Source organism: Phacochoerus africanus, chromosome 4 (assembly GCF_016906955.1).
Source record: "Phacochoerus africanus isolate WHEZ1 chromosome 4, ROS_Pafr_v1, whole genome shotgun sequence".
Taxonomy (NCBI): Eukaryota; Metazoa; Chordata; class Mammalia; order Artiodactyla; family Suidae; genus Phacochoerus; species Phacochoerus africanus.
The window spans coordinates 14530761-14552913 of NC_062547.1; the positions used below are offsets into that span (position 1 = coordinate 14530761).

The 22153-nt window shown below is 36.5% G+C and overlaps 2 protein-coding genes across 2 annotated transcripts; both read left to right on the forward strand.

Moving 5' to 3' along the window:
• The first annotated feature begins 9468 nt into the window (after positions 1–9468).
• On the forward strand, positions 9469–10414 carry LOC125124024 (olfactory receptor 5F1-like). Its single transcript, XM_047774199.1, is given in 2 exon segments — positions 9469–10242; positions 10244–10414. Coding segments are annotated over 2 exon segments (945 nt in total).
• A 956-nt stretch (positions 10415–11370) lies between these two features.
• On the forward strand, positions 11371–20109 carry LOC125124451 (olfactory receptor 10AG1-like). The gene is given in 3 exon segments (XM_047774561.1): positions 11371–11382; positions 19152–19910; positions 19912–20109. Coding segments are annotated over 3 exon segments (969 nt in total).
• The last annotated feature ends 2044 nt before the right edge of the window (positions 20110–22153 follow it).

Below are 22153 nucleotides of genomic sequence, written 5' to 3' on the forward strand. Positions count from 1 at the left end.
AGCTTTTCTAAGTTTTTTGAGGCTTTCCTTCTAGTGAATCCCTGAACCTGATAGTGGTCTGGGGCCCCTCTGACACAAGTTCTAAATTTGAAAAAGTTCCTGGAATGTTTTTTTCTTTTTTTTTAGTTAAGATTTTAAACTTCTTTATTTTTATATTACATTAAATATGAAATTTTATTCTAAAATATGCAAATTAGGAGAAATGAATACATATAAACTTAACTCCTGGGTTAAATATAAAACAAAAAACTTTGAATGTTGCCAAAATCAGAAGTTCTCTGTGATCACCCCCCCATCCTGCTTCCTTAATGAAAACCACAAAATCACTTCATACCTGTCAGAATGGCTATCCTTAAAAAGACCATAAATAGCAAAAGTTGCTGAAGATGTGGAAAAAAGGGAACCCTTGTGAAATGTTGGTGCAGATTTAAATTGGTGCAGCCACTGTGGAAAACAGCATGGAGATTTCTTATGAAAACGAAAGGTAAACCCGCAAGATGATCCAGCAATTCCACTTCTGCTTATATAGCTGAAGAAAATGGAAACAGGGATTCAAAGAGATGCATGCATCCTAGTATTCACATCAGCCCTGTTTACTATAGCCAAGGGATAGAAGCAACCTGTGTCCATCAACAACTGACTACATTTTTCTATTTCAGCTGCCCCACTGCATATGAAGTTCTTGGGCTAGGGATCAGATCTGAGCTGAAGCTGCAACCTATGAGCTGCAGCAACACCAGATCCTTAAACCACTATGCCAGTCCAGGGATAGAACCTGTGTCCCAGTGCTTCCAGAGATGCTGCCAATCCCACTGCACCACAGCAGGATCTTTAATCAATAGAAAAATAAATGAAGATGTGGTATATATGCACACAATTGAACACTACTCAGCTATAAAAAAGAATGAAATTTTGCCATTTGCAACAACATGGGTGGACCTAGATGGTATTATGCTTAGTGAAATGTCAGTCAGAGAAAGACAATTACTATATGTTATTACCTATATGTGGAATCTAACAAATAAAACAAACAAAGGAATATAATAAAACATAAATAGAATCACAGATATTGAGACAATAGTGGTTACCAATGGGAAGAGGGAAGGGTACAGGGGCAAAATAGAGGTAGAGGGTTAAAAGGCACAAACTAAATAAGCCCTAAGGATGTATTGTATGTACAGCAATAGGGAATATATCCAATATTTTATAATAACTTTAAATTGAGTATAATCTATAAAATTTTGAAACACTATATTGTACACTTGAAACTAATATAATATTGTAAATCTAGTATACCTCAATTTAAAAAAATAATTAAAAAGCACTCGTGTATTATTTATTTATTTATTTATTTATTTTTATCTTTTTAGGGGCACACCCATGGCATATGGATGTTCCCAGGCTAGGGGTTGAATCAGAGATCTAGCCGCCAGCCTATGCCACAGCCACAGCAACTCAGGATCCAAGCCACGTCTCTGATCTACACCACAGCTCACGGTGATGCCAGATCCTTAACCCACTGAGCAAGGTTAGGGATTGAACCCAAGTCCTTATGGATGCTAGCTGGGTTCATTAACCACTGAGCCATGACAGGAACTCAGCACTCCTCTTTATTTTTATTATTCCCTCCGTTTCAATTTTAAAAATAAAATTTACCCATGTCCCTAAAATGATCTTTTAAATAAATCTATTTTTTATTTTTGAATATTGTGAATGTGATGTCATATAATTTCAGTATTTTGCTTGTACTTTTCTTTGATACTATGTTTCTAACATTCTCCTATGTTCATAAGTATTTCTGTGCTCTTAATTTCAAAAATTTAAAGTATTATTTTTCCTTCATGTGTCTTCATTAAATGCCGGTCATTCTTTTCTCATGACCAATGCTGATGTCTGTGTAACTTTGCATGTCACTGGGTGTACATGCCCAAGAGTTTTTCCTGGTACATCCCTAGATGTGGCATTGATTGGACACAGAGTATACATATGTTCAATTTTAAAATACAGCAAAATGTTTCCGAAATTTCTGTTTCACATTTATAGTCTCAAGAACAGCACACCTTACCTTAGGTTCTAAATCCCTGTGAACACTTGCTATAGTCAGACATTCAACACACTGCCAACATAATGGAGGTGATAGATATTTAAATTTTTAACACTTCTGAAATTATTTTTGTCCATTGTATTATGTTGGGGATCTTTTCTTTTTTGAATGCAAGACAGCATGTTTTCCCCACTGATTTTTTAAATGTATGTTCTCCATTTATTTTCAGTGCCACCCTATGGTGTATTCAATTTCAATTTATATGTGGATCTTTCTGGACACCTTTCTGGTCATGAGTCTACTGGTAAACTTTCCTTCCTATAATGGCATTGAAAAATGCCAGATAACTTCTAAAGGAATGGCTTAATTATGTGTGTGGGTTTACTCAGCTTTACTACCAGCTTATCCCTTTAAGAATATTTTTGAAATTTTGTTTGGAATCATGTTATATTTATAGACCAATTTTGCAAAATTTATCACTTTAAAATATTGAGTCATGCTCATAAAAATGGTATTACTGTTTACTTTATTTAAAATAATTTAATGATGTTTTATGATTTTCTCCAAAAAGTTTTGAGTATCTTTTGTTGGATTTATTTTCTTATGGACCTTGTTGTGTTGTTCTTTGAAAAATTGTGTTCTATGGAGTTCCCATCATGGCTCAGCTCTTAGTGAACCAGACTAGCATCCATGAGTATGTGGGTTTGATCCCTGGCCTTGCTCAGTGGGTTAAGGAGCCGGTGTTGCCGTGAACTGTAGTGTTGCCCTGAGCTGTGGTGTAGGTCACAGAAGCGGCTTGGATCTGGCTTTGCTGTGGCTGTAGCATAGGTGGCGGCTGCAGCTCCAATTGAACCCCTAGCCTGGGAATCTCCATATGCCGTGGGTGTGGCCTTAAAAAGACAAAAAAAGAAACAAGAAAAAAGAAAAATTGTGTTCTAAGTATTTTAGGCAGTGATGAGAAATGCAACTAATTTTCAGATCAAATACTGATTCTATATTTAGCAACCCAGAGAAATCTTTTCCCATAATTTGTCACTTTACCCATTAAAGTGACTCGATTCCTCATACATTTTAAACATGCATATGTTATTTATTATTTGGGGGTGTCTTTCTCTGCTATCCTCATCCTCCAGTAATTGTTACCTAGAATTGGCAACATTGCACATGGTTTTCTTTTACGTAATTTTAAATCGAATATCACTATTCTTCAGTTTATTAGCTTGGATCATGAGATGTCAATTCAATCATAAGTACTAATTAAAATTATATTTGAGCATCCAAATGCAATTTATCTGGCTTGCCATGTATTGTTATTCACATAAAAGAAGATAAATAAAACAAAAAAACAAACAACAACCAACCAACCAAGAAAACCACTTGGGGTAATAAATCTTTTAGAAAAAAACTCAAGCAAAAAAAATAATAATAAACTTTTAATGATTAATTTGTCAAAGAAAATATGACATTTAAGGTAACTGTCCAATATGTATGGAGCACTTTCATTTCCCATTTTTAATCCCCATATTTGCTGTGCTAATGCTGCCATCTTTTGAGATAGACCAACACTAATCATGCAAACTGAATGCCCAAAGAGTCTCATTAACTATCATCTTTGGTACATTTTTGAGCTTAAATTTAAAGACTATATAGAGCAGTTATTACTGAGGGAATAGGCACTGTAAGCAATGCTCTCCTAAGAGATAATTGATGAATAAATGGTAAAGAAATCAGGACTCCTTCCTAACTTTATTTTTTTCTTTAGTGTAATGAATCCCTTTGAAAATTGTGAATTGCTGCGTTTTGCATTGGGGAAAATATAGGGCTCAGAATTAGAATGTCCCCTAATTATGCTATTTCTTATTGAATCTCAAGAGAAAACAACAGACATTACAGTTTTTCAACGAATCAACATAATTTTCATTCATCTATATTAGCAAAAAACCCACACATGCATTTTAGCAGCAGAAATGGCTGTAAAGCCCTGTGTTTTCTACATTCTTAAATTATGATTTATTATATGCATTTGCCTTATTAATTTGAATAAATTTATTAGAGTAAAATATTTACATATTTAGGTTATCCTTAGAGAAATGACATGCATAAAAATGTTCATAATCTAAGTGATGTGTCATTAATCTTTTATAAAGCTGATTAAAGATTTAAAAATCAACATTTTAAAATATAATGAAGTAATGGGTACTACATGACAGACACTGTTCTATTAGTTTGGCCAATAACTACAAAGATTCGTTCTCTAAAAAGTTTATTAGGAAAGTAAAAAAGAAAAACATAAACAAAAAAACAAAAACACATTCAGTTATTAACATGTTTTAAAAATACACTAGAGTAGATTTTTTATTATTATTATATTATATTGCATAATTATATTTTATTATTTATATTAGTTATATATATAATTACATTATTTTATTATTATTAAGGATTTCATTCTATCTGATGTTGAAGTCTTTGAAAATGTTTAATTAGGAAGTATATGATAATCTTATCTAATAAACCAAGATATGTGGAAAACTGAATTGACAAAAAAATAAGTATAATCTTTATCGGATAACTCAATAATTAACAAAGACAGCTCATTTAAAAGGTCTTTCAAATTACTTTTTTGTGTAATTTGTTTATGGTAATAGTTGAGTTAGTGACATGATAATATAGGACTTACCTCCCATCTCATAAACTGTAATGTCCCTTTGATTAGCACCCAATTTATAGCTGGTCAAAATACTATAATTATCAGAATAGGAGAGTTTATTTCTTGTGCACCTTCCATGAAGTCAATTTCTATATCACCTTATAAGATAATCAGAAGGAAAAGTAAATATATTCATGCAGAAATAATAGAAAAAAGTTTCCATAGATGTGTGAAATTCTTGAGATATTATTAAATTAAGGAATAAAATAAAGTCATTAGATTTAACACAAAGTCAGTCAGTGATGGCACTGAAGGAAAGACACCTTACAGAAGTTCAAACTCTATGATGTCTCTACCCAAAGGTATATTGCATAGGATTCCCTTTGTGGAAGATAATTCTCATAATCTCAATATTTAGCCCTTACAATATTTATGTCTATATAATGTGAATTAATACATTATATAAGAAATGATAAGAACCTCAGTTATTGTCAAGGCGATCTTCCCAGCTGAATTTAAAATTTTTCTATTGCTGTAATAGCCTATGCTGTTTTCTATTTTTCCTGTATTGTCACAAGAGGAATCATTGGTGGCAAGACAGTAATATTTGCACCTATGAACATTATACTCTCATTTAGAAAACAAGATTTTCTCCAAAGTCACAAAGTCATAAGACTCATAATTACTTTAATTAGTTATTGTGGTGAGGAAGTTGAATGCAAACACCACACTACTTCTTCGGGGTGAAGGATCAAGATTGGGGGGAAGTTTATAAGCCAGAAGTCTTCGAAAAAGACATATATCTCCCTCACCTCTTAATTATTCTGTGGAGACCTTGAAAAACTGTATGATAGGGAGCAAGTTTGCATTCTAGAAGACAGCCCTATCTCTGCTACTTTCTCCTCCTCCTTCTTCTTTTTAATGTCAGTACTCATGCCATACAGACGTTCTCAGACCAGGGATTGAATCTGAGCCACAGTCACAATCTGTGCCTCAGGTGCACCAATGCCAGATCCTTTAACCCACTGTGCCAAAGTGGGAACTCCTGTTATGATTTTTATGGGGAAAGTTTATGTGAGTGGCCTTATCACTGAGGGGCAAATATTATGAACTCAGATGGCTAAGCCCAGATTTGTGTTAACTGTTTAGGAAAGTACTGACTGAGAAATGCTGGTTGCCCAGAGAAACCTAGAGAAAGATTCGCCTTCGAGTAGAGAAAGGTGTCCATAGGCTAAAAAGTCACTGGTTTTCTGGGAAGCTTTGAAATGACTTCTAGGAAAATAGTCACAAAATCTTGCCTGTTTATAGCTACTGTAGATATTTGTAAGAGTTGAATGATCTGGAGAATATAAAATAATATAAGCTTCTATTAAATTTAAAATCTTTAAAGTTAAATGAAAATTTTATTTATCCAGTTTTAAGATTTCCATCAGTTTCACAGCCTTTATCATTTGTTCAGAAATGTACCTACCTACAATACTATCCCATTAGCCTCAAATATTATACACTCACATATCTAAAAATAAATGAAATTGTAATTATTCAAGATTTTCTTAGAAAACAAATGATTAATTTTGTCTGCGTGTATGTATATACCAGATTTGGGTAAAAGACGATTGAATCAAACCCCATTGTAAGTTTTCTAGTTATATATAGTACTACCTAACTGGTATGACAATATTATTATATGTGGGTACACGCATTCAACTATAGTAAACAGCGTTCAGAGACCAGAACAGGGACTCTTATGCCTTCTGACTATAGCAGAACCCAAGAGCAAGAAGAAAGACTCCTCTTCTTTTCTGAAAAATGAATCATCCAACAGAAAACCATTAGCTCTTTGCTTTTTTTCTGCAGCCTTCCCAAATTCCTTTTCTTCTCTTTAAAGGAGTTCTCCTTACTTTGCTTGTAAGAATTTGCAAATGGCTCACTGTAGGTGCAGAGCCAGAACTGGAATTCTTTGCGTATCCTAAATAAACTTTGCTAGAGAACTATCTGGAAGTCTATTTCACATCAAAAAGTTGATACTTCCACTTCCTAACAGTTTGTCTATTGCAAAGTCATCTAATAGTTTTAAATTTTGCTTGTCTTATCTGCAAGATATGTAAATAATCAATGTCAAATTCAAAGACTGGTATAGAGAATTAATTGAGAATATAAATGGAAAACTGTAATATACTACTTGATGCATTATGAGTTTTCTGTGCAAAGAGATTCCCCATGATTTGGGCACCCAGTATGATTTATCTCACCACCTGTACTTGTGTAATTCAGTCTGAAAAAACTGTAAGTTCATCCCCTTGTAAGATCAGAATCACAGAAATTGCACAAGACAACACAATTTTGAAATCACAAAAATAACTTGTGTTCTTATTTTCCAAGGTATCTTTGGCAATTAGGGGTTTTTGTGGTTCCATGTGAATTTTAAGAGCTGGAGGTGTCACCTTCCCAGACTTCAGACCACACTATGAAGTTATAATAATCAAAAACAGCATGATACTAGAATGGAAACAGACACTTAAGTCAATTGAACAGAATAGAGACCCCCAAAGTAAACCCATGCACTTATGGTCAATTTAAGCTAAGACAAAGAAGGCAGGAATATACAGTGGTGAAAAGACAGTTCCTTCAAGTACTGCTAGGAAAATTGGACAGCTCCAGGTAAAACAATGAGATTAGGACATTAATTCACAAAAATAAACTCAAAACAGATTAAAAACCTAAATGTAAGACCAGAAATCATAAAATCCCTAGCAGAGAGCATAGGCAGAACATGCTTTGCCATATGTCATATCAATATTTTCTGGATTTGTCTCTGAAGGCAAAATGAATAAGAGGAAGAGGGAAATGGAGGGGGGGGGATTAGGGCTATGTGATTAAGATATTATGTATAAAGTAGGTAACCAACAAGGATATATTGCATAGCACAGGAAATTATAGCCATTAGCTTGTAACAGCTTTAATGGAATATAATCTGTAGAAATAGAAATCACTATGCTGTGAACTTGAAACTAATGTAATGTAGGAAATTGACCACATCTAAATTTCAAAATTTAGGTTTTCCTAATCCAATGTTCTTTTTTATTGCAATTGATTTACAGAATTTTGTCACGTTCTGTTTTACAACAGAGCGACCCAATCACACACATTTCCCTGTGCTGTACGGTAGAATCCCAGCCCATCCATTCCAGATGTAACAATTTGCATTCCCTCAAAACCCCAAAATGCCTCTCCATCCCAATCCCTCCCCTTTCCCTCTTGGGAACCCTAAGTCTGCTCTTCTTGGCCATGATCTGTTTCTGTTTTTTGTTTGTTTTAGATAGGATCATCTGTTGCATATTTTATTGTTTTTAATTTTAATGTATTTATTTTATTTTTTATTACTCAATGAATTTTATTACATTTATAGTTGTACAGTGATCATCACAACCAAACTTTATAGCATCTGCTTCATATTTTAGATTCCACAAATAAATGATATCATAATCCACTGTCTTAATTGCCCGGTCTACAGTATTTCTTTAAACAGCCGATTTAGTTAGCATCCTCTCCTCATTTCACTCAAAATAGAGTTAGAATGAAGGTTAAACTCACCCCAACAAGGGGAGTGTGTACACACACACACACACACACACACAAAAGAAGAATAAATTATGTTTTTGATAAGCTTAAACTACAAAGGAAGAGGCAATTCAACAGCCAGTTAAAATTATTTTTTGCTTTGACAAAAACTTGAAAGTAATCTAGAGATGAGAAACCAATTTATGATCAAAGGGCCACATAATATTTTATTCCATTTATCTGCATGTTATCCTATTTCAATTTCTTTGAGACTGGAGTTTCTCCCTTTAGAGGATTGACGCAGTAATTAAAACCTGTAATCTAGTCCCCACAGTTACCCAACCCTCTTTGTGGGAAACAAAATAAAAGGGCAGCAATGTGTATATACTCAGAAGGTGTCTCAAGTTTTTATAAAGTGTTAATTCAAAGTTTCTCTGCTTTTCATTTCATTTTAGAAATGAAAATGTTCTTATTTTAAGTTTTACCTGAGCTTATTAAGGATAGTAATAAAAAAGAAAATAATGGACTACACAAGTAGAATGCTGAGAAGGAAGTTCTTACTATCTGGTGCCATTATTCACAGCTGTGGCCAGGTATAGAGTCTACTACTACATGGCATTGATTTGATAGCATACTCTGGAATGAGAATACTGTGAAAATACTAGAAAATCATTTTTAAGAATACGATAGCTGTCAACATAATGCGTGTTTGAAATGGTCACTATTTTTGCTGCTTGGAGAAGAGTAGAATGATTTCTGGATGGCATTGCATGGATTTCAGTGTTGAAGAATGTACAGAGTGGTCTTGATGAGGAAAATGCATTTGAGTTAAACTCTCATACTTGTTGAGAGAATGAGAGAGACTTCAGCAAGGATTATTCTGTGCTTTGCATTTTGGATGTGGGCTAGAAGAGAAAGAATATATGTGTTGCATTGCAGGCCAAGCTGAAATGGACTATATGGACTTAGATCAATGATTTGAGAGTCCTTCAGATCAGATACAGACAATTGCTTAATAAATCCCAGTGCATGTTCATTTGTCCACATATTTTCCCATTACTGCAGTCACTCTATTTACTATGCAATATTATCTCAGGGTTTATTTTTTTTCCATGTGTTACTGACTCACTAGCATTTATACTGTTTCCTGTTAAGTTGGGGTAAGGAAGTATTTACACTTAATACAAAGTTATATGTACTGTAATTACAATAAATGGCCAGAAAAAATTATACTTTGCTGACTGAGTTCGTGCTGTTGGGGTTAGCAGACACACCGGAGCTACAGGTGACTCTCCTTCTGCTCTTTTTGGCGATGTACACACTTACAGTCTTGGGGAATGTTGGGATGATCCTCTTAATCAGGGTGGATGCCCGACTGCACACACCCATGTATTTCTTCCTGGCTGTCCTGTCCTTTGTGGATGTTAGTTACTCATCCACCGTCACTCCCAAGATGCTGGTAGACCTCTTGTCAGAAAAGAAGACCATCTCCTTTGCCGGCTGCTTCCTGCAGATGTACTTCTTTATAGCCTTTGCCACGACGGAATGCATCCTGTTTGGGTTAATGGCCTATGACCGTTACGTGGCCATATGCAGCCCTCTGCTTTACTCCTTGCTCATGTCCAGGAGCGTCTGCCTACAAATGGCAGGAGGGGCTCTTACAGCAGGACTGTTGAACTCCATGGTTCATACAAGTTATGTAAGCAGTTTGCCATTCTGCAGGTCCAATGTCATCCATCACTTCTTCTGTGACAGCCCTCCGATTTTTAAGCTCTCCTGTTCCGACACACACCTGTACGAAATCATCGTGTCCACTTTTGCTGGCGTGAATATGGTCGGGGTTCTGCTGGTGATCCTCACCTCCTACTCCTACATTCTCTTCTCCATCTTTCGTATGCATTCAAGGGAGGGGAGGCACAAAGCATTCTCAACCTGTGCCTCCCACCTGACAGCTCTCATTCTGTTTTATTCCACCGCCGTCTATACCTTATCTGAGACCTACCTCCAGCTACTCCCTGAATCAGGACAAAGTGGCTTCCGTGTTCTACACAGTGGTGATCCCCATGCTGAACCCTCTGATCTACAGCCTCAGGAACAAGGAAGTAAAGAAGGCTCTATGCAACGTAATTACTAGGAGAAGGGTCCCTTCATTTCTGTGAATGTTGGCCTAATTTTCTTAACTAAATAGTGTATTTAATGAATTTTCAAATACTCTTACAAGCTTTCTGTTTTGCAGGAGATTATTTTCTAAGTAATCATTTTATTTTAATACTCAAGTATACGTATCTAATTAGATATAAACTGTGATCAAACTTACAGAAATCTATGGAAATTTTCACCTAATCATTCTATATTTCCATTAAGTTCTCAAAAACAGGGCTTATTGGGAATGAAAACTTGCTTAGAGAAGAAAAGGATTAAGCATTGAGAGGCAAAGGTTACAATCACATGGCTGTAGCCACATAAAATATTTGTAATTGTGCATTTGTTTTTTTTCTCTGGGCCTTCTTTTTCACCATTCACGATTCATAAAATATTGCTAGATATCACCTATGTCAACAACACTTTGAATTTACAATAGACTTCCATTTTAATTTATTGACTTATTTCCTGAGGAGGTGCCTAAGTTACATTTCGGGACTATGTTTGTAACTGCAGTAATAAACTCTCCACCATTTATATTCCTTCTCTCTCCCTCAAAGCACACATGTATTCATTAAATACCAAGTGTGAGTTTGTGCAAATGAATGCTATCAAGTAAACTGCTGTCTGGTTAGAATATACCAACTACAAAACTCTCCAATTCCTTTCCTTTCTCTCAAAATTTTCTGATTCTTCTTTCCCTTTCGCTCACGCAGACCGACACATGCACACAACGCCACAGGCACACACATTCAGCTATCGGAAAGTTCAATCAGTGCATAATTCCAAGGCAAGCAGATCAATGCTTAATGGATGAATCTGACATATATTCTTTGCAATAGGCTCAAAGATTTCCTACTTATGGAAATCTTTTATCAATTGACAATAAGCATCAATTAAAAATTGTATTTGGGAAATAACAATTTAAAAAAATAATCTAAAATGCATCTTAATGTTAAAACTAAGCATTACGATGGAGGTGGACGTGAGTTGGCTTCGTAGAACTCTGGAGGAAACTGAGTGGGGGCCAGGCCTTGCTAAGAAGACAGCCCACCCTTAAAGTTTTGGGAGGGAAACTCCCCACAACCCTCCCCTTGCCCTTGCTGCTGAAGTGCCACATGATAGAAGCTGTGATATTGAAGTCATCCGGGATGTGGCAAAGCAGACCTACTGACGTGTCACTAAAGATGATCCAGTTTTGCCATCCCTTGTCCTCAGTGGTGCATATACTGGACCTTCATCTCGGGGAAGTTCATGAAGTCATCAGTGTTGTCCATGCACCCTGGGCCATGCTCTCACCCCACAGGTCCTGTTGGTCATCTGGCCCTAGAGGTCCTGCAGGAGACTGATTGGGCTCATCTCAGAGAGAGTCCCCCCTTCACTGAGTAGATCATCTATATTCTTCTCCACCAGCTGGCTTCTCCTTGGCTGGTGTCTTTCTGTTTTCCCTGTCCTAGGTATTTAGCGGCATCACATAGGGCACCAAGATATTTCCCTGGTAAATACTCATATTCTATTCCTTCCATTAAAAGCTTTAACTTCTAGTAAAATTTAGCAGTAAAAATAATGTGTGTGGAATGAGATCCAGTTATTCTGAGATTTGGACTTTAGACATCTATAGTTTGAACCTTCTTTAATTTCTAATTCTGCTCTCCTACATTTAATGACTCTCACTTAGAAATCCTACAAATAGTTCCAACTTTGTGGGTTGTTATCACTTAAAGTTATTGGTTAACTTTAATTCATTAATATGTAATTCTTATGTAAATCAAGATTATCTTTTAACTTATAATTGTTTGTAAAATTTTTTTTTGACTTTTTAGGGCTGCACCCACTGCACATGGAAGCACAGCCACAGCAATGTGGGATCCAAGCGGTGTGTATGACTTACACCACAGCTCATGGCAATGCTAGATCCTTAACCCATTGAGCAAGGTGAGGAATCAAACCTGCATCCTCATAGATACTAGCTGAGTTCATACCACTGAGTCACAATGGGAACTCCAAAAGCATTTTTAAATTATCATATTTTCTTGCTTATGTTTCAGAGTACTTACGTAAAACATGTTCAGAATATTTTTATTTTCTTTAACTCAAAAGAAATTTAGGAGTTCCCGTCGTGGCGCAGTGGTTAACGAATCCGACTAGGAACCATGAGGTTGCGGGTTCGGTCCCTGCCCTTGCTCAGTGGGTTAACGATCCGGCGTTGCCGTGAGCTGTGGTGTAGGTTGCAGACGCGGCTCGGATCCCACGTTGCTGTGGCTCTGGCGTAGGCCGGTGGCTACAGCTCCGATTCGACCCCTAGCCTGGGAACCTCCATATGCCGCGGGAGCGGCCCAAGAAATAGCAACAACAACAACAAAAGACAAAAAAAAAGAAATTTAAATTGCAAAAGCGTTGAGACTTCTAATTATCGTACTGAGTTTGAGTTTATCATTCTCTTCTTTCTCTTCTCTCTTTCTCTCTTCTTAATCTGACCATATTTATTAAGCCCCCCATTATGAGTGCAGCATTCTTTTTTCCTTTTTGTTCTCTGGATTGCTTTCAGTTTTTCTAATGTTTCTAGTCTTTTATTTCACTGAAATATTTAATATTACTGCCTCCCTCAAATATCGTTATCAATTAATATTTTTTCCTTATTCAAAGGTTTTTGAATAATTTGTAATGAATTCAGTTTAAAATGCATGCCTTTATGTTCTATTTTGGTCAATATTCTTCAGCGATTCAGCGAGATCAGAGACTAATCTCCAAAACCTGTGAATGTCATAAAGCAAACACAGAGGAAGAAATGAAATCATCAATATTTAAGTCACATAAATCCAAATAAACAACCCCCTAAAAAAAGATGAGATTATTAATAAATAAAGTCCTTTATTTTGGTGAAAAAATGTGCAGAAACAGACTGGTACTAATACATAAAAATAATATTTTGGAGTTTTCGTTGTGTCTCTGTGGGTCAGGAACCTGGCACTGTGTCCATAAGGTGGGTTTGATCCCTGGCCTTGCTTGGTGGGTTAAGGATCTGGCATCGCTACAAACTGTGGCATAGGTCAGAGATGTGGCTTGGATCCTGCATTGCTGTGGCTGTGGCCAGCAACTGCAGCTCTGATTCTACCCCTTGCCTGGGAACTTCCATATGCCATAGGAGCAGCCCTAAAAAGAAAAAAGAATGGTTTGCTTACTTTGTTAAATCTAAACTGACGTGTTCAAAAATAATTTCCATTGGTTTATTAAAAATTAGAAATCTTACATTCTGTAAACAACAATTAAGTAAAGGGTAGTTGTGAGATAAGATAAACAGCAATCCTATTTAACTTCAGACTGCTCAAATAAAATCAAATGTAGTGTATTAATGCATAATCATGTTTTAAAAGACATGAACACTATTATTTCAAGAAGAACCCTCCCTGTTTGTAGGGTACAGAGCTTTCTGTGCCTCCTGAAGAGTATAGAGGAGCATATGATATGGTTAGATATTTATTGAATGATTAAATAGAGAAATGTTGAATTCATGAATTATGTTACATAGCTTAGCAGATTCATAGCAATGATAAAAATTCATTCTACCTTCTCTCTCCTATTCGTTTTACAGCCCTCAAGTTCTTTTCCCATCCTGACCTAATTCAAATAAAAAACTTGAAACTCTAGTGTACCATGAACTCTTGGTCAAATTCATGTTTTTCTTGTATGTACCTATCACTAAAGATAACTTCCTTACATGGCATGAACAGAGAGCCTTAAGCCATCAAAAAATTAGATGGTGCGTGAACACCAAAACATTTCCAAGTTCCAGTCTGTGAAGTTGAAAAAAATGTATAAACAATTGAAAATTTAGTGTCTAAAGAATTCATACACAGATACAGACCAACTTTAAGACTGTCTAACACAGCCTTTCCCAGTATGGGAATTGCTTGACTTTCCAAAGGTGGAGGGGATGGGGAGGCAGGTGAAGAGGAGTGGCCAGTAGGCTCGTGCTCCTCAGGCCATATTCCTTGGAGAGAGAAGCTTCAGTGCAGCACTAATCCAATGAGAGACAGCTGTGATGGTTTTCTAGGTTAACACGTGATAAATGGTTTATCGAGTTTAAAAGCACAGCATGTCGTGGAGAGAAGATGTCTGCCATGAATAAAAGGGTATTTTCTAAGATGTACTGATTCATTTAAAACAAGTCTGAACTTCAAGAAAAAAATAAAACGGCTCAACTTGTTACTTAAATAATTCAAACCAGGCATTTGTAGTTCACAAGACCATATTTTCTCTAAAAGACCACCACGTGGTTATTTCTCCATAAAATCAAAAGGTGAGCAGTTATAATATTACCCTGCTTATTTTATTACAGTAAATTTTTAACTCGAAAGCCAAAAGACATAAAAAGAATTTCTTCCAATAAGATTCTTTTATGATATAAGTCTTCTGAACTTGAAATATACATACTGTCAGTAATGCCATTCATTTTTAAGATAATACATGAAATATGAAATGGATGTGATTTTAATTGGATGTTGTAAAGAGTTTTATAGTACTCAGTTCTATTGCTATTATTCAGAATGTTAAACTCAAAATGATATTTACAGAGTTCCCGCCATGGCTCAGAGGAAATGAATCTGACTAGCATCCATGAGGGCGCAGGTCCGATCCCTGGCCTCCCTCAGCGGGTTAAGGATCCAGCATTGCCTCGAGCTGTGGTATAGGTCGCAGACATGGTTTAGATCTGACATTGCTATGGTTGTGGTGTAGGCCAGCGGCTACGGCTCCGATTCTACTCCTAGCCTGGGAACCTCCACAGGCCATGGGTGCAGACCTAAAAAAAAATTTACCATTGAATGTTCTGTGAAACACATTGATTTTGATTAAGGATATGGGCTCTGGCATTGCTTTGCTGAATTTGAATCACTTAAGTCACTTGCTAGTTCCTTGACATTGGAGAAGTTTATTAACCTCTCTATGCCTCTGGCTCTCTGTGAAAATGTAAATAATAACTGTGCCTCCTTCACTCAGAATACGGTAATTGAGATAAGGCAAAATCCTTCAAACATTGTTAACACTTTAAAAAATTCGAATAGCCAGTCTTCTCTACACTCCACAGCTATGCCAATTCCTGCTAAAATGGAAAAATTGCCAAAGGATGAAGTTCCCATGTCAGAACTGCCCAGCTACCGTTGTTAATGGAGAGAATAGATCAACTTCAGGAGGGCAAATTATCAAAGGTTATCTCTTAGGAGGCTCAGATCCTAAACAGGATTTGAACTAGACTTTTAGTTTAATTTTACTTACATTTCTATAACATAATCTTCTTGTCTTATGTGTTCGAACTACAACTGTCAGAGACTGGCACAGATAAGAGAGAGAAAAAATAAAAATGAAAATCCCAGTAAGTTAGAGTGTTGTTTTTTTTGCCCACCTTGATATAGCTGCTGATTTGTACTCACTCAGTATAAAGTAGTTTACTAATTTTAACTCATTAATCCTGACAAAACTCCATCCTGTACATTCTTTCCTCTCCTAGATTGAGAAAAGGCTACTCCAAGGTAGGAAAAAGAGAGCAAATTTTCAAAAGAGAAAAAAAGAAGTCATCTGTTAACATAATAATGATAAATACAGTAAGTTTGATGATTATACGAATGCCTCGTAGAGCCCTACCCACCTATTTAAATCAGCCATTAGCGTAGATTATGCTACCTACTCCTCAAAACAACTCCCTTTGTTACATCTTATTATTATGCATACATTTTAAAACAAGAAAAATTAAGCTCTGATAATTTAAATAAGGACATATTATAAGAATATATCTCATTTCCATTTAAAGTCGCTCAGTGTCAAGATCAGCGAATACTTGAATCTAGTTAAGTGGAATGTAATAATGACTGAAATTAGGGGAAAATCTACATTCAACCAATTACCTGTCAGGAAATACTTGTAAGCTACTCACCCATATAAACACCTGGCTAGTCTTAGAGATATAAAACTGAATCAATAGAGGAGGGTATTTTTTTTCCTGGAAAGTGTTTTATTAAAAGTAAACTTATGTAGAAAACAGAAACAAACTCACAGATTTCAAAGTCAAACTTACGGTTATCATAGGGGAACTGTGGGAAGGGAGGTATAAATTAGGAGGATGGGAATAATACATACATAGTACTGTATATAAAATAGGTAATTATGAAGGACCCACTGTACAACACAGGGAATCGACTCAGTAATCTGTAAGAACCCATATGGGGAAGAATGAACATGTGTATATGTATAATCAATTCACTTTGCTGTACACCTGAAACTAATACTATATTGTAAATCAACTATACTCCAATAATTTTTTTAAAAAGTAAAAAAATAATGGAATGATTCTGTGATACTCTAAGATCTGATGAAGTCTTAGATTAAATATCATGTCCTGAGTCATTGTCCTGGTTCTCCAGTCACGGGACATAGACTCTGCACAGACTCTGCACATTTTAGGGTAATACCTGACTCACCTGTCTGAAGTTACCACTCATCCCGAAGCTTTGTGATGACAGTAACTGAGCTCCTACTATTTATTATTAGTGTCCATAGTATTTAATATACCTTGTATTTAACACCAACTTGGTATTTATGCATAATAAACTCTAATAATATATACAGCAAAATATTGATTTACGTTCAAACATATTAGTGACCAAATATTTCATTCCCTTCTTCTCCAGTTTGTTGTCATAAGGTGTAAGTGAGGAAGAAAAATAAAACACATATACACTGTAATAGACATAAAATCTCAAAAATTGTAAGAAGATATAAAATGCTAAAAGAACTACCAAATTGCAAAAAGAGGATAAATAAAAAGAGAAGAGACCAGAAAACACAAAGACAGACATAGCAAGATAAACTTTAGTGGAGGGAGTAACATGGGTCTGAGTTGGAATAAGATATTATTTGTATCTTTAACTCCCCAGGTCCTTGGTCCCTTCTCTTGACATTTCTGAGTGTAAGCAGAGATGAGCCAGAAGGGAACTTTTGCCATTAGAGTGGGCTGTGAAAAATTAAAGTCCGTGAATTAAAGAAAAATTAATGAACGCAGAAGGGGGGAGTTTAAGATTAGTGAAAACTAAGAAACTGAAAGAAATTAAGTTGTTTCAATTGATTGGGTTTTGTGAAAAGGAAGAGGAACTCGGGACTTTAAAAGAAGAAAGGGAGGCTCTACTGTGTAGGAAGTGAAGACAGACATGGAAAATTAAGGAAAACGTCAATCACTCACAGAAATGTGACTTGAGGAATATATGGCCGTCTGTCGAAAAAGGTCACAGTTCAGCATTAATGAAGGTCAGATGGAAACCACAAAAAGTGACCTTAGGATCCAGCACCATGGACAAGAGACTGAACTTATTTGGTCTGCAAGTGCTTAATTATAAGGAGCTGATTAGGCTAATGCTACATTGCAATTGGCATTAGGCTTTCTTTTTTAATTTTAATTTTTTTAATTTTTTTTTTTTACAGCCACACCTGCAGCCTATGGAAGTTCCCAGACCAGGGGTCAAATCAGAGCTGCAGCTACAGCCTATGCCACAGCCTCAGCCAAAGCAACTGTCACATTCACCTCATCAGGTTGTGGCAGTGTGTCCTTAACCCACTGAGGAAGACGGGGGATCAAATCAGCATCCTCAGAGAGACTATGTCAGTTCTTAACCCGCTAAGGCCACAATGGGAACTACAGCACCAGGCTTTCTGATAGTAATTCAGATATAGTGATTTAGAATATACGTTATGTATATACCTATATAACACATCCACAATGTATGTTTTATATATATTCAGAAATTCATATTTAAAGGTAAATATAACATACAGACAGATATTGCATTTTGTCAGGTGTGAGGTATATGATTTCTGAGGTCAAATTCTTTTTTTTTACATTTTATTTTCTGTTTTTAAAAAATTAACCCATAAAGGGCTATAAACATATTTAATTAACATTACAGGTCTACAATTTTGAATAAGTAGGGTTGTTAAGAGGGTTGAGGGTCCTAGTGGGGTCGAGAACCTATTACAACAAAATCCTATTCATTGTATTTCATTTTCTAAGTGTCAGGTGAACATGGGACTCACAGGATGTTTTATTTCTCACATACATTTCTCTGATATGTTTAATGGAATATTTTTCTATAATGGAGGCAAGAAAATATTTCTTATTTTACTGTTCAGTGTGTAAGTCTCTTTACCAGATAGCGAGTGGCCAGGCTAGCCTGAACTTGGCCTAGCAGCAAAGTCTTACTGATCACCCCTGCTTTTTGATTATGCGAGGTGGAGCTCTCAGGGACAACATCAAAGTGAATGTGAAAGAATCGTATAAATGATTGCAGGCTAATAGGGGGTAGGCAGAAAATAAACAATTAAGCAAACAGAGACTAAAATGATCAGGACAGAGAAACGTTTTTCAGGAGAGAATGCCCCATGTTGCCTAGAGCAGTTCTTTTTCTGAGAATAGATAACTTTATGTATTGGCTCTTACATCACCGTTTGCGTGTGTGTGTGTGTGTGTGTGTGTGTGTGTGTGTGTGCTGGGTTATTCAAATATTCATAATCTTAATATGGGCAGAAATGAGAGGGTTTCATATTATTTTCTGTTTTTAAATTGTGATTTAGAAATCATTAACAAAAATATTAAACAAACCCAAAAGATGGATATCTATCCTGTGTCAGTGCATTTGAAAGCATAAATTGTTATGGCCCATTTTTGCTGGACCCATCAAATTGAAGTGAATCCTAAACTTTTGTTCATAGACAGGAACCAGGGGACAAAATCCCTTGCAGTGGAATCAGACTACATTGCTGGATTTCATCTTGCTTGGCTTCTCTGATGCCCCCAGCCTCCAAGGATTTCTTTTTGGGGTGTTTTTGATCATCTATGTGATTATTCTGATGGGAAATAGCCTGATCATCATCATAACCAAGATTGATCCTTCCCTCCAGACCCCTATGTATTTTTTCCTGAGGAACTTTTCATCCTTGGAAATATGTTACGTATCCGTCACTGTCCCCAGATTATTGACAGATCTTTGTAGACAAAACAGAAACATATCCTTTCTGGCCTGTGCTACTCAAATGTACTTCTTTCTGGTATTGGGAGCGACTGAGTGTTTTCTTCTGACTGCCATGGCTTATGACAGGTACGTTGCCATTTGCAACCCATTACTCTACCCTCTCATCATGAACAGTAGGCTGTGCATCCGACTGGCAGCGGGCTGTTGGGTCAGTGGAATCCCAGTGCATGTAGGGTTTACCTACCAGATCTTCTCTCTCCCTTTCTGTGGCTCGAACCAGTTGAATCACTTTTTCTGTGACATACCTCCAGTCCTTAAACTCACCTGTGGGGATACCTCTTTGATTGAGCTGTTGATTTATGTGGTTGCTGTCCTAGTTGTCACTATTCCTTTTATGTTGATTCTTGGATCGTATGTGAAAATAATTGGGAGCATCTTGAACCTGCCTTCAGCCACGGGGCGAGCCAAAGCCTTTTCCACCTGTTCCTCCCATCTCATCAGTCGTGGCTTTATTCTTTGGATCAGGCATCATGACATATTTGAGACCGAATTCCAGTCATTCCATAGGGGTGGACAAATTTCTTTCTCTTTTTTACACCATTGTCACACCAGTGTTTAACCCTATGATATATTGTCTGAGAAACAAAGATGTTATGGTGGCCTTGAGAAAATTTCTGCTGAAACGGGTTGTGCTGTGACTCAAAAACATAGCTTTATAAATTTTTTCGTCTCTTCTATCATCTTAAATAATCCTATGTTTTATTGTCATTTCACAAAGTGAGGAAGTTTAGGAAACTCATCTGAGGCCACATAGTTATCAGGGGTAGAACCAAGGTTCAAATCTAGCCTTCTTTTTAAAATTTTTTTTAAAAAATTAAATATAGTTGCTTTATTTCTTATTTATAACTGCCTCCACACAATAATTTCAGTCCTCTCCCAATTTTGCTATGAATCTTAATGATTCTAGATGAGGAATCTCACATTTTTGCATCACATAAAATAAACTCTGCTGTTATTTTTTATTTTATTTCATTTTACTTTGTCTTTTTGCCTTTTTCTAGGGCCACACCCGCAGAACATGGAGGTTCCCAGGCTAGGGGTCCAACCGGAGCTGTTGCTGCTGGCCTACGCTGGAGCCACAGCAACGTGGGATCAGAGCTGAGTCTGCAACCTACACCACAGCTCATGGCAATGCCAGATCCCCAACCCACTGAGCAAGGCCAGGGATCGAACCCATGACCTCCTGGCTCCCAGTCAGACTCGTTAACCACCGAGCTATGACCGGAAATCTTGCTGTTATTTTTATATAGAAAATGAATCCCAAACTCAAGCCAAGGTATTGGATTCTCTGAATGAACACACAGAAGTCATTAATGATTGTTGTTACTATTGTTGCTTAAGATTCCAGAATGTTACCTACATTTTCTGTTTCAAAATCGATTATTCATATTTATCTCTCGTCCCAATACATTGTCTGAAAAAGTAATAGACATTGAATTAACTTTATTGGATTAAAAGAATGACTAATAGCCAAATGTAGCAAGCGTGGCGCTGGTTGTCCCATTTGAAGATGAGCACTCTAGCTGCAAATACCACATAATTTTTAGAAACATAAATTGTTACCTCAGTGGCAGTGAACCTCTTGGCTCCACAGCCAAGAAGAAGAATACCTTACTGCATTTGAATTGAGGAAGGCTTCCTAAAATTTCCCTGTGTGAGGGTCAGTGTGGGTCAGGAAGATGTGGTTATGTACCTGTAGAAAACACTCATGAAGAGAACATTTGAAACTGGTTTCTAGAGTGAAGAAAGACATTGCTGGGAGATGGCAGCCTCTAAAGCTCTCAGTGTAGATTTGTCCACAGCGATGAGAAGAGGTGGTGGCTGTATTATCGTCGCATGTTGAATGAAAGCAATGTGTGCTATGAGAAGGAAAATAAATGTGAGACATTCCTATCTACACCCCTGTTTCTGCAAGAATTAGGGAAGGTCAGAATCTGCGGATGCCACCATTTATGCTGGCAGGGCATCCTCAAATATTGGTGTCTTTCCTTCTTCTTTTCTTCTTTGAGTTACTTTATTTATTTATGTTGTTTAGTCATTTTTTTATATTTTTTTATTAAAGGATAGTTGGTTTACAGTGTCATGTTAATTTCTTCTGTACAAACATAAGCAACCCAATCACACATATATACATTTTTTTCCTCCTACTATCTTCCATCATGTTCTATCCCAAAGACACTGGATATGGTTCCCTGTGCTGCACAGGAGGACCTCATTTCTTATCCACTCTAAATGTAATAGTTTGCACCCACCTCTCCCAAATTCCGGATATTGGTTTCTGAATATAGTAGTCCTCTCAGTACCTACCACCTACATGAGGAGACGGCCTTGTTTTCCAGAAGAAGAATCATTGCTCTAGTCATTATTGGTGCCAAAGAGATATTTTCCAGCAGTGGCCAACTCAGTTATTGCCAGGGTACAAGATCACTTCTGTACAAATTTCCTTCAACATAAAAGGCAGACCAAACCTTCCTAGATTTGTGTCTGGAGTTTCGACCACTTACGTAGCCTCCAAAATCTTCTTTTAACTGGCACTTCTCTCTGAACAAGCCTTTTAAACTCTGCATATCAAGTGTTTCTTTAGGAAATCTATATCCTTTGTCAAAGATCCAGGTCCATGTTGGAAAGGAAGAGGGATATTTTCCTCTGAAATTAGAGGGAAAAGTTAAATAATGCCTTGTA